General features: G+C 39.6%; 1 protein-coding gene across 9 annotated transcripts in view; it reads right to left on the reverse strand.

Moving 5' to 3' along the window:
• The window catches only part of Macrod2 (mono-ADP ribosylhydrolase 2), a 2,026,591-nt gene that overhangs the window by 562,130 nt on the left and 1,448,510 nt on the right, over nt 1–15,951 (reverse strand). For all 9 annotated transcript variants that reach the window (XM_085833735.1, XM_029471909.2, XM_029471907.2 and 6 more), the window contains exon 8: nt 8,899–8,972. In XM_085833735.1, the coding sequence (XP_085689861.1) occupies nt 8,899–8,972 (74 nt within the window). The remainder of the gene's footprint in view (nt 1–8,898; nt 8,973–15,951) is intronic.

Below are 15,951 nucleotides of genomic sequence, written 5' to 3' on the forward strand. Positions count from 1 at the left end.
AACAAGAACAAGAACAAGAACAAGAACAAGAACAACAAGAACAAGAACAAGAACAATTAACCAGCAAGATAGCACAAGTTATAGGATACATTGGTTACCCTTGTTTTAAAACACCTTTCTAAAATATTCCTATTTTACATGTCTTAGAACTCTTTCTAGAACCCTGTTTTACAGAAATCTCACTTGTCTACTGAAACACATCCCCACCTCTTGAACATAATACTTTTAGGTCCTCTCTGTAATGCCCAAAGCCCCTCCTTGTGCAGATATGATGGACTGATCACTCTCTGTTAAAGTGGGCCAAGAGGGGAGGATGCATGTACATCATGCATAAGGGTGGACTTTAACAAAGGCTGATAATGGGTTATATGAATACAATACTTTTGGGTCTTGCCACCCAATACAGGTCTTTCCTCTCCTCTTGAGAGAAAACTAACAATGAGGCTGAAGAAGCTTTTCCTCATGAAGTAAGAAGAGTGGGACAGAGCATGTGGATAGCCTTACCTCCATGTCTCAGAGTTTTTGATTGACATACCTGGAAGCATGATGGCTAACTGGCAGTGGGCTTGCTAAATTACATCATCCTAAGACATATGGGTCTTCAGGAACAAATAATTATGGAGTACAAAACCAACCTAAAGACTAGTGTACCCATTGCACAGATGGTGAGGTAGTGTGAGGGAGGGCATACCATCTATTTGGTTAGCTCTTGCACAGAACAAGATATGTTAGCACCAAATTTTGGAACATCTTGCCAAGAGATAGAAGATTCCTTAAGGCTTGGCTTTACCTCTAAAAGTGGGATTAAGAATCATAAGACAAAAGGACTGGCCTCTGACAAGCAATCTAGTACTTCTCACAATTTCAGCAAAGATATTTTAAGAGTAGGAAACATTTTGTGAGATAGAAAAGAAAGAAGAAATGAAAGGAGGAAAAGAGGGAAGGAGGGAAGAATGGGGAATCCTATAATGCACAAATCATCAGAGTTATTCTCGAGTAAACGCAGCGTAGCATGTCTGAAAGCCTGTGAATCAATTTCTTCAGTTATGTCACAGCTGATGAGCATCATGGCTTCCACCTACATATCCTCTTGAACAAGTCCAAAGATACTATTTTAGAGGTGCATATGAGGTTGCTGATTCTTATTAGCATTACTCCATTCTTGCACAGGATATGAAGATGGGACTTAGTGTTCCAAACACTGATTCTAACCTTAGATACCCCTCAAAACTATGGCTGGCACTGATACTAAAATGAAGTCATTGCCAAAAGGGAATTCTGAGGATGTCACATGCTCCTTCGAGGCCTCTGTCTACTGGCCATATGCCATGTTACAGAGAGCTGAAGGAAAGCACACCATGTTTCTCGTAAACAACCATCTCTAGGGGCTGGGTGCATAGAATGAGAGATATAATTTTCAATCATCAATTTAAGCATCATTTCACATTTCATTTAAACCCCACCTTTAAGAACCACAATGATCCTAAGGCATTTCATGTGAGTAACATAAGGCAGTTCTTACACTCTTCCTTTCCTTCCCTCCTGCCCCTCCCCATGTGATTCCAAAACAAAAGTGACAATTTTTAACACTGCATATGTTCAAAGACCTCTGCCAAGAAGGGGAAAAAATAACCTTGGCAACAGAAGCTAAAGTGTCACCATTCCTTGGTGATCTGTAGTGAGGAAACTGTGTCCTTTGCCTTTTCAAATTAGCATGAGAATTGCATGTGTAGTGGCAGTGTTCAGGGGAATGATGGGAAATTTCTTCAGTCAACTTCTAATTCTGTTTCTGAAGGTGGAGAAACCTATTCAACTCTTCAATAAGCCCTGGTTTAGTATTTGAATGATGGCACAGGGAAGTGGCAGAGCCCACTATTTCCATGTAATAAGAACCAATATCTTGGGGCTGGGAGATGACTTAGTGAGTTTGCCTTTACTGTATAATCATGAGAACCTAGATTTGGAATCTCACTAGTCAAATATTAAAGCAGGTATTGCTGCACATGCCCATAACTCCAGTGCCAGCCATGACTGGGACAGAAGTAGGAGAGTTACTAGTGCTTGCTGACCAGCCAGCATACCCAGCAAATCCCAGGTAGACAGTGACTGAAGAGGACACCTGATGTTCCCCTCTGGCTTACATACTCCTTACACTTGCTTATCACACACACACAACACACACACACACACAGAGAGAGAGAGAGAGAGAGAGAGACTAATAACTAATATCTTTATTTCTAGCGGACACTGATAATAAAATCATAACCAGTTTTTGCCTCTAGCTCCCACTGGGAGACCCCACAATATAGCTAACATCAGATAAGGTCTAAGACTTTAGATAGAAAATGAGACCTAGAGCCAGATATGCCCCAGGCTGATACTCTGCCTCTATAGAGTATCATAGCTCATCGAGCCGCATCTGTAAGTATGCTACTTAAAGTGACAAAGAGGAAAATCACAGGTGTTGCACTTCTCTCACAAGGCACAGAGTAAACAATTGAAATGACATAGAGATGGTACTTAACATTTTCAATAACAATCTGTTTGTGTAAGATACATAGTTAAAAATACTTGTCTGGTAGAGCCTCCAAAATGTGTACGTGATGCAACAAAGCTTCTACCTTCCTCCAGCACAGAGGAAAACCAACTTTGAGTTTGAAAAGACAGAGTGGAGTGTCTTCTGTGTCATTCAGCTTCAGCTTCAGCTAGGTACCCACTAAGTAAAGCAAAGGATTCCTTCAGTGACTCCTTCAATCCAGAATAGGGTCTTGGTTTGCAGGGGGGGAGGTAGCATTATGAGGAAAAACATCAAAAGAAATCTCCATGGGGTAGTTAAAGAAAGGTTCCATATCCCACATTCTGCATAGATGAACATATGGTTGGCCTCAGGTGAAGCACGGCTTCCTAGCCAGAAGATTGCACAAGACCATGGCTCTAACAAGAGCTTTCTAGACTGCTAAGCATTTGCCTCTCTGTTGCTTTATAGTTGATGGAGGTTCAGTTTCCCTCTCCACTGTGCAATTGAGACCTGATTAGAACTCCAAGATGTCCATATATGAGCTCCTTGGCAAAGCTAGTGGTCTATCTCAGACTATACAGTTTATGCCTTATCTCCTAGGAAGACTTTCTTGAGGAGTTAACAAGTCCTCTGCATGCTATAAAATGCATGCTCCCTTAGGGAATTCGAAATATTGAATGTGACCCTGATAAATTGGAAAAATTCTCATAACATCAGGCCCTTTGCAGCTTTTAGAGGAAAAGACATCCTGTTCTGCTTTCTATGGAAAAATTACAACTAGGTATGCTGCTCTAGAGATCAATAACCAAATGCCATATGAGTCCCTGGTGTCCAACAATGGAGCAGGCACTGTAAAAACATTTTTAGGCTAACTTCCAGATATGAATGGGGGTGTCTCAGAGCCTTGGAGTGGAAAAATCATGATTTCACATGAAATGGTATTTTTAGTTGCATGAAAAATGAGGAATGCGTGAAGCTGTATATGATACCCCACAGCAGACACCTCAAGTTAGAAGTGTGGGCCACATTACCACTGCACCATTTCCATAACACCCATTTATTTTACTTTCCTATCTGTGTAATAGAATAACTCCTTGAGAAAAATGGAGTACTTACAGAAACTATATCACTCTAGCTGATGTCAACTTTCAATAGCCAATTCATAGCCTTTCCCTTAAGTTTTCTGAAATTAGCAAATTTTAAATTTATTTTAGCTGAAGACACCCATGTATAGCTTGTACCCATACCAGTCTCTGCTGTGACCTCTTGTCTTCTTACGCTGTACGTTAATGCTTCAATCATGGTTTCCATTTCTTTGTATTTTTATTGTGCTCTGCGTCATGAGAGAACTCTTCTCACTTAACTCCTCATAGTAATAACACAACTTTTAGCAGTAAAAAAACTCTTTTTGTTTTCTAAGTCATCTCTTCAGGGAAGCATGACGATTAATGGGAGAACCACATCATATTATTACCCTCCCCCCTTTTTTCTTTCAGGAAACTTTAAGGGGATTTGATCAACCAAGAGTCCCAGTGTGTGTATCCTTTTCTGCCCAGCTCAAGACTGGCCTTTCCTCATGCAAAGCTGACTGACTTGTGATTTGAAAGATGGATTGCAATGGGGCCACATGTTAGAACCAAATTTGGTGAACAATGATGATGATGATGATGATGGCATTGTGATCATGAAGTAACAGTGGGAAATATCTGAGTGAGAAGGGCCATAAAGACTCTCATGCTTCTCATTGTGTGTATAGTCTGGAATTATAGTCACCGACCAAAACGCCTCAAGGCCTGGCCCTGAACTGCTAAGACTTCCTTTTTATATGCTATGGTTCATTTCAGTGGCATTTCTCCTCTATGTAAGATGTGTGAGCACTTCGTTCAACTTACCTCACACTAAGATAAGATTGCTGTTTTACCTTGTCTCTCTTGATATATTGAGCTGCAGGCACGAATAACAGACTTTTATATTGAAGAATTGATTAGATATCAGAAATGAGATCATATTTGATTATCTGCAATGTCACTCTTATTTTCTATATACTTTCATATAACTATGCCTCGTAACATTTCTCTCCATTGCAGGAAATACATAAAAAGTTTACCTGGGGGTATCAGCCAAATATTTAGTTCTCATTCTTGATTCTCTACACATGTCCAGTTCCACATTAGACACCATATTGGATTCACCTTTATAATAGATATTATGGCTTTGGCTGACATTCAGCTTTCTCTATTATCTAAGAAATTAGTTTTCTTATTTCTTGGAACTTAGTAACAGGGTGCCTTTCATTTGGTAAAATTAATATGAAAAAAGTCATATAAGGTATTACTAGGTTTATGCATTTCCTATGATGAGATGAAATTTCTGTCAGCCTGGGTTCCTGATGAATCCATTGTCCTCTGATGACTCAAGACAAACAAATAATATAAACAACAAATAAGCTGTTGCTGTTTATAACACTATGATATGAGGATGGCTTGCAACTGTGGAATAAGCTAGCCAACTCATTGAAAACAACCTTCAAAGCCTCTACTTTACAATGTTTCTTAAACCTCAACCCTGCTCCTTCCTTAAAAAACCATCAGAGTCTTTCAAAAGTCCCCATGTTTTACCTGGATATGCTGCAAGTCCCTCAGCTGAGTTTGTTCCAACTTTCTATGATATTTGTAAAGGATATTTTCCAAAGAGCAGCAGTATTAATGTTGAAAGATTTAAATAGATCATGTTACTCCATTACCCCAAACATACACTCTACTACAAACACTATGCTAGTGTACTATACTACTATACTATACTATACTATACTATACTATACTATACTATACTATACTATATTATACTATACTAACAATTAGTATGGTCCAAAGTCTCCCTATTGAGCACAATGCCTATTATTAATCTTCTGCCTGAGTCTCCAAATTTGCCTCTTACCATTCTTCCATCAACACTCATCACCCTCCCTTCCTACCTCTTGTCAGCAGGAAGCTCAAACCCCACTCTGTTTTCCTCTTCTTTTTTTAAATAGACTTATTTATTCACTTTACATCCAGATAGGAGCTTCTTCTCCCACTTCTCTTCCCAGTCCCTCCCTCTCACCCCACTTCCTCCCAACCTATACCTTGCTCCAATCTACCCCTGCTTTTGTCTTCTTCTTCTTCTTCTGCTTCTTCTTCTTCTTCTTCTTCTTCTTCTTCTTCTTCTTCTTCTTCTTCTTCTTCTTCTTCTTCTTCTTCTTCTTCTTCTTCTTCTTTGTTTTTTGTTTTGTTTTCAAAGACAGGGTTTCTCTGTGTAGCCCTGGCTGTCCTGGAACTCACTCTGTAGACCAGGCTAGCCTCAAACTCAGAAATTTGCCTGCCTCTGTCTCCCAAGTGCTGGGATTAAAGACATGCACCACTACTGCCCCGCTGCTTTTGTCTTCTTGTTTCTCCCTCATTGGAATGTTTTATTTCAGCATTCTGTGGCATTTAGCTTACTCTCTCTTATTATAATTTTTTAAAGATATTTTTAAAAAACAATTTTATTAGATATTTTCTTTATATACATTTCAAATTTCAAATGCTATCCCAAAAGTTCCCTATACCTGCCCCTGCCCTGCTCCCCTACCCACCCACTCCTGCTTCTTGGCCCTGGCATTCCCCTGTACTGGGGCATATAAAGTTTTCAATACTAAGGGGCCTCTCTTCCCAGTGATGGCCGACTAGGCCATCTTCTGCTACATATGCAGCTAGAGACACAAGCTCTTGGGGTACTGGTTAATTCATATTGTTGTTCCACCTATAGGGTTGCAGACCCCTTCAGCTCCTTGGGTGCTTTCTCTAGCATCTTCACTGGGGGCCCTGTGTTCCATCTTATAGATGACTGTGATCATCCCTCCAAGGTCATAGCCTCAGAAGAGTCTTAGTGGGTTCTAAAGCCACATCTCCTCATAATCCATTATGTAGTTATAATGCTTGATTTCATAAAGAACTCTTTGGACTGTCTTATTTCTTTATTTGCTTAATTTGCTTCTCTCTTCACAGACTATGACTATCAAAACACAGGGACGATTTGTTTGTCTTTCAGTGCTTTGTCCCAGGTAGAAATGTGCCTAGTGGATTTCAGTAAATATTTATCAAGTGAATGAAGAATTGAATAACTCACTGAAACAGTCAAGATGTCAAAACAACACTGCAACAGGAAGACAAGTGTTTTGGAAGCAACATTCTTTCCCACATCTTTAGCCTATTTGTTTCGATAAGCAGAGCAAACCCTACATCAAACTGCAACTGAATAATCAGTTTGCATAGCTTTTATCTATAAGCACTTATAGTTTATTATTTCAGTAAAATGAGCTGCGTCCAAATTAACTTGCTGACACTCTTTTGTATATATTAAAACAGGAAGTTCTTAAAAGGTAACCAGCAAAGATATATTTAATGTTGCCATGACTAGCATGTTACTAAAGCAAAATGACCTAAATTTTCTACAATGCCCCAGATGTACATGAGAAAATGATATGAAATCAAAAATATAAGCTTAGAGACAGACTAGGTTAGAGAATTCAGTAGGAGACACTAAGAACTCATTTCAGGGAGTTCTCCAGACAGCTTTACTGGGATCATTGTTCTGCTATAACCTGTCAATGAGTGGTACCCATGGGAAGTATATCTTTCTCTTCATCATCAGCTCCTCAGTGGGAGGTGTCCATGGCACTTGTATCATGGGCCAACATGGCAAACATGAAATTTCTTCAGTCTGTATATTCTTTATTCTTGGAATATCATTCAGGAGAAAGGAAGGTTAGTAACAAGTATACTTGCAGCATTAACAGCTTTTAATCACGGGGCATGTTATGCTTTTTTGGAGGACAGAAAAAAGTTTAGCATCCTAAGGAATATTTTGTATGTAAAAGACATTTATGGACAGTAAGTGTCTTCAGCTGAACTCAACTTCTGTCCCTGTCTTAAGAGATATTAAAGTGGGAGATGGCTGGGAGAAATGAAATGGGATGAATCCCTGGGACTTCCTAGTTATCTAATTTTCAATTGCTAGAAAACGATGGCTTTCTAGCCCTAGAAGACTCCTGTGAAGATAAGACATGTTTACAAGCTAGACATATTAGTCCCTTGCTTTTCTTTTCTTCCTTTGTGGCAAGTATTATCTACATTGAAGTTATAGTACACATACATTTCAAATTTGTGGAGCAGGAAGAGAAGATAGCAAGATGTACATATATGGCCATATGGTCTTCTCTTCTACGAGAGGTTAACAATATATCTGGTTAAGGAATGTTGAAATTATAGTAATTAGAAAATAATGCTGCAATTTCTTTAAATATGTAGAATAACAAAGCCGGTCCTCAATATAAAACATTCACACCCTCTCTTCCATACTCAGCCATTTCCGATTATTCTGTCTCCTACCAAAAGAGAACACTAAATTCGTGATCATAAATGGAAGCAAAATTCACTGTAATAATTAAATGACTATCTAAAGCAGAAAATCAGAACAATCAGAGAAAGGAAAAATGCACAAGGCTGTGGACCGCCTGTAACTCTCTTGCTGTTTTGATGGATAAACAGACAACCCCCTGAAGTATACAGCTTCCTTTTGTAACTGTACTAGTGCTTTATTTAAATGAGTAATTCCCTTGCTTATCACTCTCCACATCCCAACATATTCTATAGACATTACTGAAGGAGTAGAAATGGAGGTGAGATGTGTAATTGAATGAATGCATTTCATTTCACTTAATAAGAGAGAAAGAGAGAAGCAAGAGAGAAAGAGAGAGAGAGAGAGAGAGAGAGAGAGAGAGAGAGAGAGAGAAAGAAAGAAAGAAAGAAAGAAAGAAAGAAAGAAAGAAAGAAAGAAAGAAAGAGAGAGAGAGAAAGATGAAAGAAAAAACTGGCCATACAGGTCAGTTAACAATTATGCAATCTGATTATAGTCCCATATCTATAAGTCACACTAGGAAAAGGACTAGCTATAAATAAAAACGGAGCCCACTCTCAGACATAATGTTATAGCACACAAACAACAAAGAAACACTAGTTTGTTTAAGGAAATCAGCCCCGGAAGAATGAGGAATTATCAACAAATCCATTCCAACCTCCTCCTTGCACACAACCCATAATACATGAAAAACATGAAGAGAAGAGTTTGATGCAACAAGTCTGCTCTCCTAGCTCATCTTCTCCACCAAACTGGTCATTATGTCTACTTCAGCCAAATGATTACAGGAAAATATTTAATCCCATGCAACCTAAAATAAAGAAAATCCAGATGGCACTTGCGTAAGGAGAAGGTCTGGTTGGTACTGATGCAGCTTCTCGGCCCTGTTTTAACATAGGATCAAATCACACTATATGGAATAATGAACGTGTTGGTCCTCTTACCTCCTGGTGATTCTTGGCCAGCCATTCCTTAATGGTACCTAGGGCAATGACTGCTGCAGGCTCATTTGGAAAACCTGCATGAAGAGCATAGGAAAGCAGATGAATAAAACAAGGAAGGGATGTAGAACTCAACCAAGGATTAAGAATGGATTGATCTCATTACATAGTATCCCCTTCAGTGTGCAAGTGAAATAAGGCTGGTGGTAATACATTTTACATTGGTGTGAAACCAGTTCTGTAAAACATACAAACCAATGAAAGATTTAATAAATAGATCAACTAAATCATGCACATATACTTCATAGTTTGTAATATACTTGCTCTATATATCAGTAGTGCACAGGTCAAAGTTTAATACCTGCCTCAGCTTTTTTGCTTTTTACTGAAAATAGATTTCTTTTTTCCTCATACAAGATATTCTGATTACAGGTCTCCCACACACACACTCCTCCCAGATCCACCTCACCCACCCAAATCCATATCCTTTCTCACTCTCTCTCTTATTAGAAAACAATTAAGCATCTGAAAAATGATAATAAAATAAGATAATCACAAAACAAACAAACTTGAATAGAACAAAACAAACAAACAGAAAAACAAAGAGCCAAAGTAAAAGCACAGAGACATTGGTGAACACAGAAACCCCACAAAAATACCAAATTGGAAACCATAATTTATAAATATATAAAATATAGAAAAAAACATAATATAAAACCCATAATATATATATTATAGGTTTATAGGTAAATGGGAGAAAAGAAGGAAGGAAAGAAAGGAAGAAAGGAAGAAAGGAAGAAAGGAAGAAAGAAAGAAAGAAAGAAAGAAAGAAAGAAAGAAAGAAAGAAAGAAAGAAAGGAAGAAAGGAAGAAAGAAAGAAAGAAAGGAAGGAAGAAAGGAAGGAAGGAAGGAAGGAAGGAAGGAAGGAAGGAAGGAAGGAAGGAAGGAAGGGAGGAAGGAAGAAAGGAACAAAGAAAATAATACTCAAAGTATTATGTAATCTCTTCCCCCCCAAAACAAAATCAAAACCAAAAAAAATACTCCAAAGTTAACATTGAGTTTGTTGTGTGTTTTAAACCTCTTCAGCTTAAAACCCAATAAATGTAGCTAGAAGAAAGCATGTGGTTGGTGCGGAATCATTAGGTCAATACTGTCAATGATCTGCCAAACAGCAAGGAAGATAACATGGCAGTTAGCCTCACAAAGAAATCTATTATCCAGTATTCAATGATGGTGATCCCAGCTCTACTTTGAGACACTAGGGATGACATGTGGGATGAAAATCACATCAACTAACTGACCTTCTGTGGTCGGGTTTGTTTTCACCATAGCAGCAAGAGTGGCAGAGTTATGCTTCATCACAGCATGAACACATGTTAGGGATGTCAGAAGCCCATCCAGGATGGCTTTTTAGCTAATGAGATCTGAACACATCCCTAGACCACCAGAATCATTATACAGTCAGTCAACAGGAATAGAAGGAGTAATCTTAGAGACTCTCATTTCTCTGATGCAAAAAGAGGAGATAGAGGTGACTATTTTATTGAAACATATTTAAAGCTCTGTGCTGGCTTCTTTATCACCAAGCATCATTGCCTTTCTATAAGTCTTCAGTCTCTCTCCTATTCCATGTACCTTTTTGGATTTCCATGTTCCAGTATATTTTATTTCGCTCTATTTTTCATTTTTTAAAAATTATCTGCAAGTACACAATTAAGTTGTAGTTAATGTGTTTATTAAGTTGCAGAATCATCATTGTCCCCAGAGTACTTTAATGGTCCCTGAAGACATTTTGTGCTGTCAACATTCATCCCAAAGCTCCCGTCCTGGCAGTATCTCACTACCATTAGCAGTCTCTTCCTGAATTTTCCAGCACATCTTCTTCCGTATCCTCTTCTGTTTGACTAATTCTTCACAGGTTCCTTTTTTCTCCTTAGAAGTGTCAAATCATTCTGACTGGTGGAATCTCAGGGTAACGTTGGTTTGCATTTCCCTTATCATTAAGGTCTTTGAACATTTCTTTAAGTGCTGCTTAGCCATTCGAGATTCCTCTGTTGTGAATTCTCTGTTTAGTTTTATACCCATTTTTTTTATTGGGTTGTTTAGGTTTTTTGGTGATTGGCTTCTTAAGTTCTGTATATATTTTGCGTATTAGCTCTCCATTGGATGTGGGGTTAGAGAAGATACTTTTCCAATCTGTAGATTGTCAGCTTGTCCTATTGACTATGATCTTTGCCTTAGAGAAGCTTTCCCATTTCATGAGGTCCCATTTATCAATTCTTGATCTTATAGCATGAGCTTTTGGAGTTCTGTTTAGGAAATTTCCCCATGTCAATGAGTTCAAGGCTCTTTCCTACTTTCTCTTCTATTAGAATCAATGTATCTGGTTTTAGGTTGAGGTCCTTGATCCATATGGATTTGATCTTTGTGCAAGGTGACAAATAAGGATCTATTTTCAGTTTTCTACATACAGACTGCCAGTTAGACAAGCACCATTTATTTAAGATGCTTTCTTTTTTTTCATTGTATATTTTAGGCTTTTTTGATAAAGATCAACTGTACATAAGTGTGTGGTTTTATTTATGGATCTTCAACTCTATTACATGGATCAACATGTCTATCTCTATACCAATTCCATGCAGTTTTAATCAATATTGATCCATAGTATAGCTTGAGATCAGGGATAGTGATTCCTGCCCCCGCCCCAAATTCTTGTATTGTTAAGAATGGTTTTTGCTATTCTGGGTATTTTGCTTTTCCAGATGAATTTGAGAATTATTCTTTCTATATCCTTGAAGAACACCAATCAGAATGGCTAAGATCAAAACTTCAGGTGACCTCACATGTTGGCAAGGATGTGGATAAATAGGAACACTTCTCCATTGTTGGTGGGATTGCAAACTGGTACAACCACTCTGGAAAATGGAAATGGAAATAAATCTAGCTGAAGACTGAGCTATACCACTCTTGGGCATATACCCGAAATATGGCCCACCATGTGACAGGGACACATGTTCCACTATGTTCATAGTGGCCTTGTTTGTGATAGCCAGAAATCTGAAACAACTCAGATGTCCCACAACACAAGAATGGATACAGAAAATGTGGTTCATTTACACAGTGGAGTACTACTTAACTATTAAGAATGAGGACATCAGCCAGGTGGTGGAGGTGCATGCCTTTAATCCCAGCACTTGGGAGGCAGAGGCAGGTGGATTTCTGAGCTCGAGGCCAGCCTGGTCTACAGAGTGAGTTCCAGGACAGCCAGGGCTACACAGAGAAACCCTGTCTCAAAAAACAACAACAACAACAAAAAGAATGAGGACATCGTGAGATTTTGAGGCAAATGGATGGAACTAGGAAATATCATCCTGAGTGATGTAACTCAGACCCAAAAGGACATGCATGAGCTGCAGAGACAAAAGTAGAGAAGAGCTTCAGGAAAAGGAGGTCCAGCAACAGGCCAAATTGGGATCTAGCTCAAGAAGAGGCTCCAAGGCCTGATACTATTAATGAGGCTATGGTGTGCTCACAAAAAGGGACCTATCTGGGTCCTTTCCAGCTTCTGGCTATTACAAATAAGGCTGCTATGAACATAGTTGAGCATGTGTCCTCCTTACCGGTTGGAACATCTTCTGGATATATGCCCAGAAGAGGTATTGCAGGATCCTCCGGTAGTACTATGTCCAATTTTCTGAGGAACCACCATACAGATTTCCAGAGTGGTTGTACAAGCTTGCAATCCTATGAACAATGGAGGAGTGTTCCTCTTTCTCCACATCCTCGCCAGCATCTGCTGTCACCTGAGTTTTTGATCTTAGCCATTCTGACTGGTGCGAGGTGGAATCTCAGGGTTATTTTGATTTGCATTTCCCTGTGAGGACACTTTGCCCCTTCTTAGAATTGGGGACAAAATACCCATGGAAGTTGTTACAGAGACAAAGTTTGGAGCTGAGACAAAAGGATGGACCATGTAGAGACTGCCATACCAGGGGATCCATCCCATAATTAGCCACCAAACACTGACACCATTGCACACACTAGCAAGATTTTGCTGAAAGGACCCTGATATAGCTGTCTCTTGTGAGGCTATGCCGGGGCCTAGCAAACACAGAAGTGGATGCTCACAGTCAGCTATTGGATGGATCACAGGGGCCCCAATGGAGGAGCTAGAGAAAGTATCCAAGGAGCTAAAGGGATCTGCAACCCTATAGGTGGAACAACAATATGAAGTAACCAGTACCCAGGAGCTCTTGACTCTAGCTGCATATGTATCAGAAGATGGCCTAGTCGGCCATCAGTGGAAAGAGAGGCCCATTGGTCATGCAAACTTTATATGCCTCAGTACAGGGGAACGCCAGGGCCAAGAAGTGGGAGTGGGAGTGTAGGGGAGTCAGGAGGTAGATATGGGGGACTTTTGGGGTAGCATTGGAAATGTAAATGAAGAAAATACCCAATTAAAATAAAAAGGGGGCTTATCATGACTGCCCTGTAAAAGACCCAACAAGCAGATGAAAGAGTCAGATTCAGATATTTGCATCCAACCGATGTACAGAAGTTGCTGACCCCTGTGGTTGATGTAGGGAAAAGCAGGGAGAAATTGAGGAGGAGAGCAACCCTGTAGGAGGACCTGCAGTCTCAATTAATCTGGTTCCCCGAGATCTCTCAAACACTGGACCACCAAACAGGCAGCATACAACAGCTGATATGAGGCCCCCAAAACATATACAGCAGAGGATGTCAGGGTCTGTGTTCATTCAGAGATGATATATACCTAACCCTCAAGAGACTGGAGGCTCCAGAGTGTGTGGAGGTCTGGTGGAGTGGGGGCTGTTGGCATTGGGACATCCTCATGGAGACAGGGGTGGGGGAGGAGTTATGGGATGTGGTACAGTCAGAGGGTGTAGCGGGGGAGGGGGGGATAAAATCTGGACTATAAAAAATGATTAAATAAAAATTTAAAAAAGACATGTCAAATCATTGTCCTTTCAAGTTCTCACACCTAGCCTTCTTTGTACACTCTATTCCAGGTAGGTTCTTCAACAACAACTAGATTGTTAGGGAGAGGCTTTCTATTCAGAGTCTCTTATGGCACTGTCTGACCTGACCAAGAAAGAGAGACACTGCTGTGTGAAGAGATCGTCTGGTGACCAATTCACAGGACTGTGTTTATACTGATGGCCCAGCTTCCAGTGGCCTTCAGAGAGTGAGTTGGAAAGACAAACCACCACCCCAGTGTCCTCCTTTGCAAGCATTTGAGAACAAATATTGCTTTTCTAATGAAGATTTCTACAAATTTTGCTAGAGATTACATCAGGAAGCTGGGGGCAGATGACCAGGCCAAGATCCATGTATTTTAATTTATAATCCAATGGGAACATCTGTGACACAACAAATGTCAATGTGTTTTTAGCACTTGTAAATCCCTCTGTGACATTTAGCATTCATTTTATTTAAATGAATGCTTTGTTAAAGTTCTTTTGAAAATTATTATAAGCTTCTGGTCTGTCTGGGCTAGCACCCTGAGCAGACCTAGGGCACAAACTCTGCAGCCAGCCCCACAACACCCAGAGGCAGCTCCACTCTCAGGTAGACTAACATGCCCAGGATCAGAGGATCTCAAGGTCCCAGGAGCTTGGTCACACCAGGATCCCAAGGTCCCAAAGGCAGTTTGACTCCCAGTAGCTTGGATACAACCAGAATCTCAGTATCACAGCATCCCAGAATCACAGGATCCCAGAGACAGCTTGATTCTGAGGAGTTCTGACACAACCAGGATCACAGGAAGGATAGGCTCCTGTCAGACATAGCCAGGGCAAGTAGCACTAGATATAACCATATGATGGCAGGCAAGCATAAGAACATACACAACAGAAACCAAGGGTACTTGGCATCATCAGAACCCAATTCTCCCACCATAGCAAGACCTGGATAGCCAACACACCGTAAAAGCAATATTCAGATCGAAAATCACTTCTCATGATGATGATAGAGGACATTAAGAACATAAATAACTCCCTCAAAGTAATACAGGAGAACACAGGTAAACAGCTAGAAGCCCTTAAAGAGGAAACACAAAAATCCCTTAAAGAGTTACAGGAAAACACAATCAAACAGGCAAAGGAAAGGAACAAAAACCATCCAGGATCTAAAAAATGGAACTAGAAACAATAAAGAAATCATAAAGGGAGACAACTCTGGAGTTAGAAAACCTAGGAAAAAGGTCAAGACTCATCACCAACAGAATACAAGAGGTAGAAGAGAGGATCTCAGGTGCAGAAGATACCATAGAAAACATTGACACAATAGTCAAAGAAAACGCAAAAAGCAAAAAGCTTCTAATCCACAACATCCAGGAAATCCGGGACACAATGAGAAGACCAAACCTAAGAACAATAGGCATAGAAAAGAGTGAAGATTCCCACCTTAAAGGGCCAGTAAATACCTTCAACAAAATTATAGAAGAAAACTTCCCTAACCTAAAGAAAGAGATGCCCATGAACATACAAGAAGTCTACAGAACTCCAAGTAGCTTAGACCAGAAAAGAAATTCCTCCCATCACATAATAATCAAAACACCAAATGCACTAAACAAAGGAAGAATTTTAAAAGCAGTAAAAGAAAAATGTCAAGTAACATATAAAGGCAGGCCTATCAGAATTACACCAGACTTCTCACCAGAGACTATGAAAGCCAGAAGATCCTGGGCAGATGTCATACAGACCCTAAGAGAACACAAATGCCAGCCCAGACTACTATACCTAGAGAAACTCTCAATCTCCATAGACTGAGAAACCAAGATATTCCATAACAAAACCAAATTTACACAATATTTTTCCACAAATCCATCCCTACAAAGGATAATAGATGGAAAACACAACACAAGGAGTGAAATTACACCCTAGAAGAAGCAAGAAAGTAATCTTTCAACAAACACATGCAAACATAATTCTACCTCTAACAAGAAAATTAACAGGAAGTAACAATCACTTTTCCTTAATATCTCTTAATATGAAAATTAATATTGCCAAGATTGAAATTCAAAAATTAGAAATT

This window comes from Mus caroli, unplaced genomic scaffold (assembly GCF_978045245.1).
Source record: "Mus caroli unplaced genomic scaffold, Mus_caroli_1 scaffold_2, whole genome shotgun sequence".
Classification (NCBI taxonomy): Eukaryota; Metazoa; Chordata; class Mammalia; order Rodentia; family Muridae; genus Mus; species Mus caroli.